This window comes from Panthera uncia, chromosome D1, assembly GCF_023721935.1.
Source record: "Panthera uncia isolate 11264 chromosome D1, Puncia_PCG_1.0, whole genome shotgun sequence".
NCBI classification, from domain to species: Eukaryota; Metazoa; Chordata; class Mammalia; order Carnivora; family Felidae; genus Panthera; species Panthera uncia.
Genome location: NC_064808.1, coordinates 5,590,172 through 5,606,036, shown reverse-complemented (window position 1 = coordinate 5,606,036; position 15,865 = coordinate 5,590,172). Strand labels below are relative to the sequence as shown.

The window sequence follows — 15,865 nt, the reverse complement described above, 5'->3', positions numbered from 1 at the left end:
GGCTTCCAAGCGTACTCAGCTGGGGTGCGGAAATGGGTGGGGAGGGCACCGACACCGTGCGCTGACCCATCCTGGTCTCTGTGGGGCCCGCGGACACGTACAGCCGTGTACACGTTCACCTGACCCTTAGAGACAGATGCGTGCACACCTACGCACACTCCCATGCACAGGCTCTTCCGAAGTCATGGCAACTTTATTGTCAGTGGGGGCAGGGTGGCGGGAGGGGACCTCAGTCATGATAGAGGCGCAGGAGGCAGCCACGGAGGGTGCCCATGTAGCGGTCCCAGAGGGCCTGGTGCCTGTAATGATAACAGTAACAGTGACGGCTGCCTTCTACTGAATCCCTACTGCTTCTGAGCACTGCTCTGAGAGCTTCCTGTGCCTAAGTGCCCCTTCACGCCTCATAATATTCTTATGATCGTTATCATCACCATCTCCAGGTTCTATGGGGGAAACGGAGACATGGAGAGCTTAAGGAACCTACCCAAGGTCAGGTCACAGCTTCTAAGAGGTGGAGCCCACAGAGAGACTTCCACCCCTAGGACAGAACAGAGAACCCTGAGTATGCAGGAGGGCTAGGCCCTGGCAGAAGGCTGGCTACGGCAAGGACAAGCTGGAAAGGAGGCCTGGGGTCTCTCACCGGAAACCATCCAGGGAGTGGACGGATGCCGAATACTGATTCAGGAAGAGCCGCACATCATTCAGTGGCCAGTGGTCAGAACGGCAGGGTTCCACGAACTGTGGGCCCAAGGAAACATCTAGGATTGGTACAGCCCAGGGACAGGCCAGGTTAGGGAATCAGAGGACGGCAAGCAGGACAGCTCACCTTCTCCACGAGGTCCACAAACAGGTCTCTGACATCCTTATTGTGGGTCAGCTTGGCGGCCACGTTCACCAGCCCCCGGGACAGGTTCTGTGGGGCAAGGAGCCTGGGAGTTCTGCCCTCTGTCCCAGAGCCTGGAGGCTGAGCCCAGAGGCTGGAGGAGGGGTAGGGCCCTTCCCAAATCTATCCACCTCCCTCAATCAAATAACTCCCCAATGTCTAGGAGCTGACTTTCCCCTCCCAGGTGGGTGGAAGGGGCGGCCGACTACCTGCCGGTCAATGTCCGGCATGAGCAGAGTTGCCCAATGGGGACAGTGCACTGAGGCCGACGATGCCCAAAGGACAGAGGCTGGATTGGGCCACAGACCTTGAAGTTGGCTTCCATCTCAGAGAAGACACCAAGCTTCCCCCGGAGGGCAGTGCACACCAGGCTGTAGGGAGATAGGGTAAGCCCAGAGCCGCCTGGGCCCCCACTCGGGCCCCACCCTGTGGACTCCCCAGGGTCACCTCTTATGCAGGTCCAGGAGGTCTTTGTCAGCCACAAGCATCTTGAGCTCCTTCAAGTCTTGGAGAAACTCCTTGTCTAAATCCACATCCATGTCAGCCACCTGGGAGTCTGGAGGAGGCCCAGCAAGGGAGTTGGGGCAGGGGGTAAAAACCCCTCCAGGGACCTCCTGAGCCTTCCACACCCACCACCTCAGTGAACCCCACGAAGAGGAAGTGTCAGAAAGGTGGAGTGATTTGTCCCAGGCCGCAGAGAAGCAGCAGGCCCTTTGTCTGCAGACAAGGTGTGCATGGGGACACTGGACTGTGTCCAGAGGTGGCTGCGGTGGGGGCACTGAAGAGAAAGGATGCTGGAGACTGGGGCCCGCAGGAGAAACTGCGGGTGGCGAGCCAGGCCCTGAGAAGGTGGGGAGGTATCTGGGCACCAAGGTCAGCGGGGGCCTCACCGACGGCTCCGAGGGTCCAGTTCTGGATCATGAGCTCAGCACAGAAAGCAAAGTCACCAAAGCTCAGATACTGCAGTTTTTTCTTCCCCGTCTCAAAGCGGTTGTTGGCAAAGAAGACAATGGCCGCATAGTCCCTGGAGGGAGGGGAGAGGGGGCCTGTCAGGGTTTGAGATTCCTTTTTAGCAAGCAGCTCCCACCTGCAGCACTGGCTGGGCATTGGAGTTCTGGCCTATCTCTGCCCCAACTCACTATGTGACAAGTTTCAAGTCCCTTCTCCCTGGGCTTCCTCACCTGCCTAAAGAGAAAGTTTCAGCCCAGGTCTGCTAAGGGATACAGAGGGAGACCACGAGGGTGAATTGCGATTTACTGGGTACTCCCTAAGCCCCAGGGGTGGCACCATGGACTTCATATGTAGCATAGCTCACAACAACCCCACTGGTAAGTGGCCAGGCTGGGATTCGAAACCAGGCCAATCTGATCCAAAGCACAGACTAAAAGTAGGATAACCATCCCCAATACAGCCAGAAGATCAAGTGGGTTGGGGTGGGGAAGGTAGAGCCGCCTCATGGCCCAAGGAGAGTGTGCAGGAAGGGGAGACGGCTGGCTCCTTGCCCAGCCCCTCACCTGGCCAACCGGTCAGAAAGGAGAAAGTGTTGCTGAATGTTGTCCACCAGGGAGCCCCGCATTTCCTCCACCACCTTGAAGACTCGCTTAAAGTTGTCAAACTGTCGGGCAGTTAGGGGAGGAGGGAGGACTGGTCAGAGGCTGGTCACCCAATAAACCGATTGAACATCCCTCCCTCATCTGTCCATCTATCCAGTCAGCAGAGGCCGACACAGCCTGTGGTATTCTTCAGTAAACTATTAATTGTTAATACCTGTTGTCCATTCAACCACGTTGCCTTGGATAAATGTTTCCTCACTCCTACCTCTGAATTCCCCCTATTTTAGCATCATGCTCTCCAGTTCTCCAGGAGTTGTGCTGAAACTGACCCTCTTGGCTAAGGTCCAGGAAGTAAAAAAAATGAACAAATGCTAAACTGCACAGAGGGAGCGAACAAGAGACACAGAGAAAAGATACTAAAGGCCAGAAGAAGGGTTACTTCTCCCTGTACCGCCAGAAAGGCTTGTGGAGGAGGCGGCATCTAATCCCCCTGCTTTGTACTTCAAGGGGGAGACAAGGCCAAGAATAGTACCCTGGAAGTAGGAGGAGCATGAGCAAGAAAGCCACCGGCTGGAAAAATGTAAGCCAAGAAGGGTTGGCAGGGACCAGATCACACGAGAGTAAGAAGGTCAAGGCCGAAGAGTATGGCCACTATCCAGGATGGAGTGGGAGCCAATTAAAGTTTATGAGGAGGGGAAAGCTACGCTCAGATCTGAGCTTCTGAAAGAATAGCTCCCGCAGAGTGTAGGAGATGGTTTGGAAGTTGCAAAAAGATACGAGAGGAGACTGGGTAGGAAGCCCTTGCCACAACCAGAGGTGGGGAAGGAGAAAGGCGCTGGGGCAGTGACCAAACAGACGGAGTGAAGGGGCAGACTGGACATGGGATGTTGTGTTAGGGAGCGGGGGGGGGGGGGGGGGGTGCAGTGCCCACTTGTCTCCGGCAGCTCTTGAGGGTGATGCCTGTTTTGGTGCTGATGTCATCCAGGTCTTTCTTGGTGCCTTTGGACAGCTTCTTGCCCAGGACCTCCCGCACAAAGGCCTCGTCAAAGGCATAGTACCTGCGTGGAGGCAGAGGACACCACTGACTTTCCATATAGGAGGGGAAAGGGGGTCTGGCAGCGCCTAGGTGTGGCCCCTCCTGCTCGCAACTTTCCATCCCGGCCCGGGCCTCAGGTGCGGCCTGCAAAATGGGTCAGACTGGTGGGCGTCCCCACCTCTCGATGAGCAACGCCTGTCGGGACGGCGGGATCTGGAAGATGAGCTGGTGCAACAGCTTGGGCGGCGCGTGCAGCAGGCGCTCGAGCATGTGGAAAGTACGGTAGTGGTCCATGGTGTCACTCTGGAGCACCGCTGCCGTCGCGCCCGTCTGCTCCAAGATTCCCGAGCGCACCCTCAGGGACACCGCGTCGCTCACTAGGGAGTCGGAGCTAGCATTAGGACCGGCTCGGCCGAACCCACAGACCCTCCGGGGATCCCAGCTCCAACTCCTACACATCCCTTACTCTCTCCGCCCACCTCCCCATAGGACGCCCGAGTCCTGGCTCCGCCCCCTCTCCCAGCCCAAACAACCGCCCCTTCTGGGCCGCTCCGTAGACGGCCCCCCACACACCCGAGTAACCGTCCAGCCAGAGGCGATACACGTCCTCGTCGATGAGCGTCGTGTTCCCCACGAAGATATCCAGTTCGCTGGTCATGGCGACGCCCGGACCCGGGCGCGGCTGCAGCGCCCCGGCTGGAGCGAGCACTGCCCCGGGCCGGGCGCGCCGCCGGCGGGTTACTTCCGGGAACGCGGAGCTTCGTCTCCCGGCACCCGGAGCCAGAGAAGGACCACTTCCGGGACAGAGGGGGTGGGGGCAGAAGCGGCGAAGGAAGAGGAATGGCTCCTCCCCGCGGCGGGAGGGGCAATCTCAGGTCCCTTGTCCCCGCCCCCTGTCCTAAACCCCCCCATCCTATCCTGGCCCAGTTTGCAGGAAGACGTTGGGAGTCGAAGCCAGCGGCCAGTCTCCCTTGCCCCTGTAACCTTCCCTCTCACTTCCTCCAGGCTTTTCTCCCACTTTCTCTGCCCTTTTCCGGGCCTCCCTATTTTGACCCGTATCCTAAATGTGGTGGTTTCACAGGTCTCTCTCCTAAATCTTTTCTGGGCAAAAAATAGGTCTGACCTGACTTCCAAGGGCCCTTACTGGGAGTCCCTCAGGCCAACCTGCCGATGAGCACCTCTTCCGGGCATGGGCCATTTCTTCCTATGGCTTTAAACCCCGCCCCCCCCGCCCCCCGCCCTCCCCACCACTGATGACCTCTCTTACTCTGCAGCTCAGAGCTCTGCCTGGAAGTCCACATCAGGAGGGCCGTCCATCCGCAGGTCTTTTCAGGCTGTCTGCCCCCTACAGGCCCCTCAAAAGCCAGACCGACCTTTTTCCAATCTGTTTCTGTCCTGCGTTCCTATCACAGTGAAGTCCCAACATTCACCCAGTTCTCATGCCACAAAACCTGAGCTTTCTCCCAGACTCATCTCTCCTCACATTTAGTTCTGCTGATTTGCCTCCTGAATATTTCTAGGATGCTTTGTCCTCTCCATCCCCACCGGCACTGTCCCAGTCCAGTCCTGCGTAGCTCTGTCTCTCCCATTGATACAGTGTTCTTACTAATCTCCCTGCCTACATACATTCTTTCCCCAGGGTCCATCCCACACAGAGCAGCCTGAATAATTTTTTTAGTGCGTATTATAGTTTAATTACTTTTTTTGAGAAGGAGGGAGTGCATGCGTGTGCAGGGGAGGGGCAGAGAGAGAGAGAGAGAGAGAGAGAGAGAGAGAATCTGAAGCAGGTCTCATGCTCAGCTTGTAGCCTGAGGCAAGGGTCAGTCTCATGACCCCCAGATCGTGACCTGAGCCAAAATCAAGAGTTAGATGCTTAACAGACTGAGCCACCCAGGTACCCCAATGCATACATATTTAAAATGTTAATCCCCCCACCTAAAATCTTTACTGGCCTGTGGAAACACTCCAGCCAACTACCTTTGTTGCTTCTCTCCCTCACTTTATCACTTTCTCCACACACGTACCTTTCGAAAACATCGAGCTACTGTCACTGTTCCTGAAGCAGCTGGCCCCCAATGTCTTTCACCATGCTCTTCCCACTCCCTGAAGTAGCTCTATTTGGCAAAGGCCTATACACCTTTCAAGGCCCCACAGATTATCACCTCTTTGAGAAAACTTTTTTGGGGGGGGGTGGAGGTCCCTCAGACCATGCTCCTCCCCCGTTTGCTTCCTGTTTAACACAGCCTGTCTCCCCTGCTAGATTACAACCTGTTTGAGGACAGGATCAGACTCCTAGTCAAGTTTATTTCTGCACCGTTTTTGCACACAATAAAAGTTTATTGAACAAATGAATCCTTGTGTGTGCCTTCCCCCGAGGCAGGAAACCGGTCCATGAGAGGGTAGGCTGATCCGTGAGGCAGGCACATTTGGACTCAGGGTTCCCAAGAGCTGGGAGCGATGTTCAGGGAGCCAAGACTCTCGAGTATGAACTAAGCCAGGAAAGATGGAAACGAGATCCTTCTGGGTTCCGTCGGGAGGTGGACACGAGAGTCGACGGCCCATGCCGGAGTCTTGGTTCCTGAGAAGGAGCCGCGAGGCCTAGGCTAGGGCTTGAGGAGGTTTGGAAGTGGGAGGTACAAAGCGCCTAGTTTGGGGGTGACTGTCGGGGAAGGTGGTGGCGCTGGGACCCAGTGTCCACGAGGGTCAGTCGTTCCGCGGTCCGGAAGGGGCAGAGAAGGGTCTCCCTCTCTCTTTCTGTCTATTCTGCGGTCAAGTCCCGCCCCTTTCCGGGGAGGCTTCCTGGATTGGCTGTCCTTCCTTTACGTCACACGACCCCGCCCCGGCGCGCGCCCCGCCGCGTGCCCACCCCTGGGCGGCTGGTGCAGCCTACGCTTGCCCGACCACAGCCTGCCGCCCGCGGAGCCGGAGCCCAAGCCCCAGCGCGCCGGGCTGGACGTGGGGCTCCTGGGCCGCGGCGGCGGGCAGGCGATGCTCCAGAGGCCTGAGCAGCCATGGAGGCCGAGGCGGGCGGCCTGGAGGAGCTGACGGACGAGGAGATGGCGGCGCTGGGCAAAGAGGAGCTGGTGCGGCGCCTGCGACGGGAGGAGGCGGCGCGCCTGGCGGCTCTGGTGCAGCGCGGCCGCCTCATGCAGGAGGTGAATCGGCAGTTGCAGGGTCACCTGGGCGAGATCCGCGAGCTCAAGCAGCTTAACCGGCGCTTACAGGCCGAAAACCGCGAGCTGCGCGACCTCTGCTGCTTCCTGGACTCGGAGCGCCAGCGCGGGCGGCGTGCCGCGCGCCAGTGGCAGCTCTTCGGGACCCAAGCATCCCGAGCGGTGCGCGAGGACTTGGGCGGTTGTTGGCAGAAGCTGGCCGAGCTGGAGGGCCGCCAGGAGGAGCTGCTGCGGGAGAACCTGGCGCTTAAGGAGCTCTGCCTGGCTCTGGGCGAGGAGTGGGGCCCCCGGAGCGGCCCCGGCGGCGCGGGGGGCTCAAGCGCCGGGCCGACACCCGAGCTCGCTTTGCCCCCCTGCGGGCCCCGCGACCTGGGCGATGGAAGCTCCAGCACGGGCAGCGTGGGTAGTCCCGACCAATTGCCCCTGGCCTGCTCCCCAGATGACTGAGGGCTCAGCTTCCTTCTTGTCGACGCCCGACCAGATTGCTTCCCAAAGCGCAGGGACTGCGGTGGACCTCGGGACCTAGACGCCGTCCCCCCTCGCACGACGGGCCGCTGGCATGGATTTGGAAACTCTGGCACTGAGGAGGGCCCCTTGCTCTCGCTGGTGTGGCGGCAGGGGAACTGGATGCTGGAGAGAAGGGACTTGCCGGGGACGGGGTGGGGGCTAATAAACTGGAACGGAAGCAGAGCCCTTGGCCTGGGCAGCGTCTCTTTGGGACTCGCCGTGGTGGGGACGCGGGCGGGGACGTTGAGACGGGGTACCATTCCCATCCGGAGGGGCTGCAGAACTAACGTGGCCGACCCTCGCTACCTCAAGCCTGGGACGGGATGTGGGACCGTGGTAAACCACTGGCTCCCCCCATCAGGCCTCGGAACAGGCCGTATTCTGGCCCCTGAAGTGGCTCCAGCTCCCTTCCCGGCTCCTTCCTGTCCAAGACAATGGGGCAGGAAGCAGGTGTTGGGGGCCTAGAACCCACTCAGCGACCTCCCCTGAGGCTGGAAGGGGCATAAGAGCGCCCTCCTGTGGCACACGCAGGAGCGCTGTGGGCCCGCATCCGGAGGAAGATGATAATCCTTTGGCTTGCACCCAACAGCAGCACTCTGTTCCTCCTCTCAATGCTGGAGATGAGGCAGAGCAGATGTAACCTCTTTTGTCAGGTAAGACAATTGAGGTCTAGAAATATCAAATAGTTTGTCCAAAGTCATGCAGTAAGTCCGTGGAGCTGAGACTGGAGCCTAGGGCTTCTGATTTCAAATATTCTCCCTTTAGCCTCTGGGTTCAATGAGACCAGGCCAGAGCTTCAAGCCTTTTATTCCATTTTGGCAGGTTTGTATAAAAATACTCTCTGTAGGAAAATAAATAGCAGCTGCCTTCGTTGTGGAGGCTTGGATTCCCTGGAGCTAAAGTCTTCTCAGAGCTGGGGGCTGCAGGTCAGCTCATCACAGAAGCCTCTGACACCCTCCTGCCATTCAGGAAGGGCCAGCAGAATGCCCTGGTTCAATCACTTGGTGCTGCTGGCAGTGTGGGGCTAGGTGAGTTAGTGTTCTAGGCTGGTAGAGTATCACCTGTCAGAGTAGGATTGGGTGGATCACAGGAAGAGGGTGATGAAGACTGTAGGTGTGGTCTGGAGGGAGTTAGGGCTCTAGAGGACCTCTAGGGAGTCACAAAGTCCTTTTGGGCTGCCAGGAGTTCTCGCGAACAAATAGGAAATCTTTTGTCTCTGATTTAGTGCAAATTGCTAGAGAAGCCAGCTCTAGAAAAACCGTGGGCAGCGTTGGTGGCCCCAAGCTGGCTCTACTAGGAAGCAAAATATGCTCAGTCTCATCTGGAGGCATGGAGAAGAACCTGCTGGGCTTGGGCATGGGATACGGTCCAGACCAGCTGGACCAGTGGGTGGGAAGGCATTGGCTAGGGTGGCACCCGTGGGTAGGGATGCTAGTTTGCCTCATAAGGCAAGGAGGGTGGGAGAGCCCAGAGGGTCGGAGGATGGGTCCCCGCTGCTGCTGCTACTCCTGCGATGGGCTGAGGCACAGGGCTCAGGGGTGCTGGGGTAGGTGAAGACAGGGCTAGGGGTGAAAGGAGTCAGGGAGGGTGTGGTCATGAGCGTGGGGGTGTGCAATGCTTCAGGTTCAAGCACAGGCCCCGAGGAAAGAGAGATACATGGTACAGGGCGGGAGGGGGCTGGTGGTGGGCTGCTGGTGCCGCTGGTACCGCCTGTGTCGCCAGTGTCCCTCTCCGTGGCCCCCTCCGGGATTTTGCAGATGGGACGGTGGGCTTCGAGCACCAGCTCCAGACGCTCCTTCTGCTTCTGCAGCTCCTCAATCTCTCGCTGCAGACCAGATTTCTCGTCCTCCAGTTTGTCAGTCTCCTGTAGAGGGTTGGAAGAGGAGTTAGAAGAGGAGGGCGGAATACCGCGTAGCCTCGGGGAGGTGGTGGTAACGGGGGGGGGGGGGGGTGGGGGGGGGTTGGTTACGGGGCTGGGTCTCCAGCGAGTCTGGACTACAACTCCCATGAGGCCTTGGGAGAAATCCGGCACGACTCCCATCAGGCCCGGGAGCATTTTTTTTTTAGGAGATCCTTGGCCGAAGCTTTAACTCTTCTGCTCTGCTGGAGTGAGACGCGCTGTAACTAATTTTTAATCGCTTTTTCGTCGTTGTTTCCGAAGGGCTGCACCTCCGACGGGGTGCTGGGGGGGGGGGGGGAACTTCATACACCGGCGCCCCCTGGGGCCGGGCAGGCTCGGGGGAGCCGCGCCCCTCTGAGGTTCGGTGGGCCCGGGCCTCGACTCCCTCCGCACCAGCCAGTGCTCACCGCCTGCAGGAAGTCGGTCAGTTCCTTCCTCCGGTTCCTGCACTTGGCCGCGGCCAGCTTATTCCTCTCGCGCCTCACTCGACGGCGCTCCTCCTCCTCCGGGCTGATCTGGGGTGGGGGGTGGGGTCGGGGATGGGGTAAAAGGATCAGTGAGGTAGACCCTGGGCCACTGGCTTGCCCGGCACTCGCCTCTTGAGGTGGCCCAGTGCTGGGACCCTAGCGGAGGACATAGCAGCGTGGGGCGCCCCCAGGCTGCGCTTCAGGGACCACTGCACGGCGACCCGTTCCCCGCATTCACGCTTTAGTAACTTTGAATTAATCACACTTCCTCCTCGCACCCAGCTTTTGCCTCCTCTGATTACCCTCTCAGAATGCTCCCCCCACACACGCACACACGCCACAAACCTTCATCTCCTCCCCCATCTCTCAGGACTCCACTGAGATACCCCCGCCTCCAGGAAGCCTTCTCTCATTCCCTGGCCAGAAGTGGCCTTTCTTCCTCTGAGCCCCTGGGACCCAGCCTCTCTTTTTCGAAAGACCCTCATCCTTTTCAGTCTCTTGATAACCAAGCGTGCTCTTCCCCAGGGGCTGTAAGCACTAGGAGGGGTTAATGAGTGTTGCCGCTGAGTAAATTATTTATTGGGAGCTTATTACATACAAGCTAAGAGCTTCACACAGATTCTGAACCCAACTTCCCATGTAAGGAACTAAAGCCCGGAGACGATGAATAACTTGTTTATGGTCCCAGAGCTGAAATGAAAATCCACTCACTTTATTCAACATAAAGTTGAGAGGCCCACAGATGAAGACCACCTCCCCCAAAAGGGGAGCTTACAGCCCCAGTCTAGGAGGACTCAGGAACAAGGAGCCACCCTCAGGACCGGACTGAAGGAGGGAAGTCCAGCAGCCTGCCTCTGGGGCCCAGCACGGTCTTCTTCTCCAGTTGGTCACAAAGGGCAACCATGCTGTTTCTGGGAAAACCACCCTGTCTAATTGCACATCTTTCCCAAGATCCTGACCTCTCTCCTCATCTTCTACCTTGCTGTCAGGGCAAGCTCCTTAATGGGCCACTCCCTTCAAAGACCCTCTGTCTCTGGGGCGCCTGGGTGACTCATTCGGTTAAGGCGTCCAGCTTTGGCCCAGGTCAGGATCTCACAGTTCGTGAGTTCGAGCCCTCCATCCGGATCTCTGCTGTCAGCACAGAGCCTGCTTGGGATCCTCTCTTTCCCCACCCCTCTCTCTGCTCCTTACCCACTCATTCTCTCACAAATAATAAACAAACAAACAAACAAATAGATAACCCTCTCATTTATTTTGGTAAAGACTTTCCTAGCAGTGTAAAGGCAGGAACCCTGGTTGGGGAGCCGAGAGTTCCCAGCTCACTCTGCTTCAAGCCTCTGTTAGCTCTGGATGAGACAGTGTGGCTTGATGGTTAGGATCTGACTTTAGAATTGAAAAGACCTGTCTCATTACTCACTACTTGCGGGATTTGGGGCAAGTGACTACCTCTGTCGTGCCTTCATTTCCCTAGTGATAAATTGGAGAAAACCGGAGTGCATTCCCCAGAGGCTTTTTGTAAGGATTAAGTAGGATGGGGAACCTGAAACCCAGAGAGTAGCTGTAGAGAACCCTCTCTTTCCATTCTCTCCCCAGCTACACTGACTCATTAGCTCAGCCTCTCCATATACGTCAGCAGGTGGAGCCCCTCTACTGTCCACACACCTTTCCACACGTACCCCTTACACATTCTCACCTCTATCTCCATTCTTGCTCCTCCCTTCTTCTCCACCGGGAATGTCTTTTTCTTCATCTCGACCCATGCAAATTCTACCCATCCTTCTACACTACTGTACCTCCACTTCCAGAAAGCTTTCCCTGATCTAGGGGTGACCCCTGCCCTCTGCTGGATCACCCCAGGGCCTCCTATCACTTTCTGCCTTGGCCAATAGTCACCAGCGGCCCTACCCACCTGCCTCAGCCTGTGTTCTTTTAAGGAAGAACTTGTCCTCTGCACCTCAGCAGCCCGGTAGGCATCAGAGCCAGCACCACAATGCCTCTGCTACTTACCTGCTCACAGGGCCTGCGACGGACCCCTGGAGGTGGCCCTAGGGCCCTGATGACTCCTGGCCGGGGCTGGGGGGGGCTGTACTGGGGGTAGGCCAGGGGCCTGGGATAGCTGCTGCTGGGTCCCAGGAAGTGAGGCTGTACCATCCACTGCAGTTCCTGGCTGCCACTCACGGCATTGATGCTTGGCACGAGGTGAAACTTCTGAGGGGCGAGAAACGGAGGGGCCAAGGATGAGGTCTCTGTGGATTGAGGGGCTTCCGCTGGACGGAAACCACACCGCCATCTACCCTCGATGCAGCTGCCGGTTCTGGGAGCCCAGAAAGAGCACAACTGGGCAGCCAGAGAGACTAACTTGGCGATAAATCCCTGCTCACGAGCTGTGTGACTTGGGGCAGGTCTCGTAACCTTGCTGTGCCTTCATTTCCCCATCAGAACTAATACTTATAATAAAGTATGAATTCTAGGCACAGTCCCAACCACTTTACAAATACTGAGTCATAATTTGCACAACAGCGTCTTCATTTTCAGACAGGAAAACAGTTGTCCACAGACACACAGCCGGCAAGTGGGAAGTGGAGTTTGGACCCAGGCAGTCAGGCTCTTAACTGCTCCTGTACCCTGCCTGAGTCTCATCTGCACAAAGGGGATTATTCCAGCTCCTATCTCCAAGGGTGGCTGTGAGAGTCAGATGAAAGAATGTGTGTGACAGAGCCTGGTAAGTGGCAGGTAGGTGCCCAATGAACAGGGGCTGTGGTGGGCAAGAACCACTACCCTGGGTTTGGGCTGACCCAGCTAGCTCCCTTAGCTCAGCCACTTACTGGCCAAGACTCTGGGCAAGTCATGGAACTTCAATGTACATTAGTTTCCTTGTTTTGTTTTTTTTAATTAAACAAAAAAAAAAACATTCATTTTTTTAAGAGTGAGAGAGACAGAGTGTGAGCGGGGGAGGGGCAGAGAAAGAGGGAGACACAGAATGCAAAGCAGGTTCCAGGCTCTGAGCTGTCAGCACAGAGCCCGACGCGGGGCTCGAACTCATGAACTGTGAGATCATGACCTGAACTGAAGTCAGCCGCCTAACCGACTGAGCCACCTAGGTGCCCCTCCTTGTCTTTTAATATTGTCCTAGGTGAGGATTATGACATCTCATTGATGCTAAGAAATGCCCTTTAGTAGCTCTGAAATCATAGTTCAATGGCAACTTTAGAAAAATTTAGTGGCACAAAATAATGGGTTTTTAAACCAATGAAATCTTAGATTCTGTGAAATACGGTAAATGAGGTAGAAACCGCTGTTCTGGCTGCACTGTTTGCTCTGCCTGTATTACCTGCCAAGATTTTCTTTCCGCCAGAAATCTGAGGAAGGGGTTGAGATGGGGGCTCAGTGTTTGGGGAGGAGAACTGGGTTCAAGCCCTGGGGCTGGGCTCTGGGTGTGGGTGCCCGGTCCTCCGGGAAGCGCGCCACAAGCCCGGGCAAGTCCAGACAGCGATGTCCCCGGCCCAGCTCTGCGGGCCCAGTGGCCCAGGGACCCCAGTTCCGGGACCGAGGTACCGCCGGCGGCATCTCTCTCTCCCGAGGTTGTCCGGGCCGGGGCCGCTCCGGGCCAGGAAGGGAGGGGCGCCCCGGGTGAGTCAGCCACCGTGACTCGGCCGCTGTGACTCGGCGGAACGGACGCCGAGCGACACGTGCGCGCTGCCCGCCGACAGGAAATGGGCACCTGCGGCCACCCATGTCCCCCCAGCCTGCAGCGGGCGCCGTTTGGTGCCGGGAGTCGAGGGGCGCGGGAGTTGTCCGCTGCATGACCCCGCGCACGTCCCGGCATCCCGCAGTCTCCATGGGGCCCCAGCTTGTAAAGGGGTCAAAAACCAGTCTCCCGGAGCCCGACGGATTCCACTGCGTCAAGAAGGGGATAGGGACTTGGCGACGGGGGAGAGAGGGACAGACAAACGGACAGACACACAGACGGTCACGGACAGTGCTGAGGATTCCCAGTCTGTCGGAGTTAGCCTGCCGGTGGATCCCGCCTCCCTCCTGTGTGGGAACATCTCGGCCTCCCAGGAATTTAGTCCGAGATGGATCAGACCCTCTGATCCAGTCCGAGGTGGGACCAATCCCGGACTAAGGGGCGCCCTTCTGGCGCAGACAGGACAAAAGTAAGCGTGGACGGGAGAAAAGTTGGAAGGTAACAGAGACGGAGGGACAGATAGCAGACAGCGGAGGAAAAGGGGTGAGCGACAGAGGGGACGTCCGTAGATCTTTGTTGCGCCCACCGCGCGCGTTCCCCTGGGCTTGCGGGGGGAAATGTGCCTCTAGACCGCGGAGAACGGGCAGCATCCGCGGCCACGGCCACGGCCACAGCCACAGCCACAGCCACGGCCCCAGATCCAGTCCCTACTCCCGTTCCCGGTCCCAATCCCAGAGTGTGCAGGAGCCGACCGCAGCGTCCCAGGCGCTGTCCACCCGGGATCCCCCAGCGTCGGGTCCCTCTCACCTGCTGGCCTGAAGTGGGGGGCTGCGCCGGGCCGCCGTACGCACCGCCGGCCCCGGAGCTCGGTCCGGGTTCCCCGAAGTCTCGGAACATGCCCTGGCTGGCTGCTCTGTGGGGTCCGCGTCGGCGGCTTCGGTTCTGACTCACTTGCTCCTCGCGGAGTCTTTTCTTTTATGAATGAAAAGGGCTCGGGCTGAACCACTTCAGCTGGGAGGGGGGGGCGGGCGTTTCTCCGGCGCTGGACACCTCGGGGCTCCACCTCTCCAGACGCCCCGCCTTTTGCCAGCCCGCCCCGAACTTTTCGACGCCTCCCACCGTCCGGTGGCCGCCTTTTCGTGCGGGGAAAGGGACGGACCTGGCGTCCCCCGCGGCAGCGGCGGGCCCGCCCTCTCTGACGTAGTTGCCCATACATGGTGCGGTTTCCTCGCCGCGCCCAGGTGGAGCCGAGGATTCCCCCGCGGATTGACGCACCTGCGAGCAGCTGGGCGCCCCGCCCCGGGGCCGCCGCCTCGGGCCCGCCGTCGCCCTCCCCGCCGCCCGCGCCGCGAAGCCCGGGCTGGCCTCAGTTTTTGCCTCCGTCAGATGGGGCGAAACCATCACCCAGCTGCCTTGCAGCGCGTGGGAGGTCGGGGTGAAGAATGAGAAAGGGGCCCGGAGACAGTAAAGGGGGTTATTCATGTGATTGTTGCTACGGGTTTACTTACCGGGTGTTTATTTCATGCCAGGGACCGTTGCTACTGCCTTCCCAGGCTTCACGGTGGTGGCCCGAGGCGCTTCTGCTGGCCTTGTTTTAAGGTTCAGGCACACTAAAAAGTGGATAAACGACAGAGCAGGGTTGCCGAAAGGGCGATATAGTTCAGACGCTTACAACGAGCAAGTTCGTGGTTTGAACTGCCCACAAAAACAATGCCATAGAGTCGTGCCACTGGTAGGATAATTTCCGAAGTTAGAGCAAGTTTTAATTCAGAGCTTCTCTAAACGGCGAGAGGCTGCGGGGGGCCCCGGTTATCCAGTGGTCTGACAAATACCATCTTCTTTCATTTTTTAAATTTTTATTAAGAAATGTTTAATGTTTATTTGGTTTTGAGATAGAGAGAGACAGAGCATGCGCTGGGGAGGGGAAGAGAGGGAGACACAACCGGAAGCAGGGTCCTGGCTCCAAGCTGTCCGCACAGAGCCCAATGCGGAGCTCAAACCCATGAACCGTGAGATCATGACCCGAGCTTAAGTCGTAAGCCCAACTGACTGAGCCATCCGGGCACCCCAGTGCCATCTTGTTTAAATACTATCACTGCTTGGGGCGCCTGGGTGGCTCAGTTGCTTAAGCAGCCGACTTCAGTCAGGTCATGATCTCGCGGTCTGTGAGTTCGAGCCCCGGGTCGGGCTCTGTGCTGACAGCTCAGAGCCTGGAGCCTGTTTCAGATTCTGTGTCTCCCTCTCTCTCTGAACTTCCCCCATTCATGCTCTGTCTCTCTCTGTCTCAAAAATGAATAAACATTTAAAAAATAAAAATAAAAAAAAAATAAATACTATCACTGCTCTTTGGGAACTGCGTGGTCACCAGCCTTGTTTGGAGATTATGTCCAAGGTCTGTGTGAACGTGAGGCCAGGGCCAGATTTCAACAACCAAAGGCCAGCAACCTTGGGGAGTAGGTACCATCAGCATCCCCATTTCACGTGTGGGGAAACTGAGGCCAACAGGTGTTGAAATGAAGTGGCGAGGGGCGCCGGGGTGTCTCAGTCCGTTGAGCGTTTGTCCGACTCTTCATTTCGGCTCAGGCCATGGTCTCGTGGTTTGTGAGTTCAAGCCCCACACTGGGCTCTGCGCTAACAGTGCGGAGCCTGCTTGAAATT

At 57.7% G+C, this 15,865-nt stretch overlaps 3 protein-coding genes across 4 annotated transcripts; 1 reads left to right on the top strand and 2 right to left on the bottom strand.

Moving 5' to 3' along the window:
* Positions 1–174: 174 nt before the first annotated feature.
* FIBP (FGF1 intracellular binding protein) lies at positions 175–4,337 on the bottom strand. 2 transcript variants are annotated; one of them, XM_049616551.1, is made up of 10 exons: positions 4,046–4,336; positions 3,651–3,849; positions 3,368–3,494; positions 2,398–2,498; positions 1,774–1,907; positions 1,331–1,439; positions 1,191–1,254; positions 827–913; positions 641–738; positions 175–299 (listed from the first exon to the last, which is right to left on the bottom strand). In XM_049616551.1, exons 1-10 carry the CDS (start codon positions 4,128–4,130, stop codon positions 230–232), a joined length of 1,074 nt encoding a protein of 357 aa, XP_049472508.1. In that variant the 5' UTR covers positions 4,131–4,336; the 3' UTR covers positions 175–229. The 2 variants fall into 2 exon arrangements, with proteins under 2 accessions (XP_049472508.1, XP_049472514.1); XM_049616557.1 differs by lacking the exon at positions 175–299 and adding an exon at positions 306–443 and having other exon boundaries at positions 4,046–4,337.
* A 1,922-nt stretch (positions 4,338–6,259) lies between these two features.
* On the top strand, positions 6,260–7,335 carry CCDC85B (coiled-coil domain containing 85B). The gene has a single exon (XM_049616677.1). The coding sequence runs from the start codon at positions 6,484–6,486 to the stop codon at positions 7,090–7,092; it is 609 nt and encodes a 202-aa protein (XP_049472634.1). The 5' UTR covers positions 6,260–6,483; the 3' UTR covers positions 7,093–7,335.
* Positions 7,336–8,593: 1,258 nt separating this feature from the next.
* Positions 8,594–14,221, bottom strand: FOSL1 (FOS like 1, AP-1 transcription factor subunit). The gene is made up of 4 exons (XM_049616788.1): positions 14,015–14,221; positions 11,527–11,727; positions 9,460–9,567; positions 8,594–9,016 (listed from the first exon to the last, which is right to left on the bottom strand). The coding sequence occupies exons 1-4, from the start codon at positions 14,102–14,104 to the stop codon at positions 8,594–8,596; spliced, it is 822 nt and encodes a 273-aa protein (XP_049472745.1). The 5' UTR covers positions 14,105–14,221.
* Positions 14,222–15,865: the final 1,644 nt, after the last annotated feature.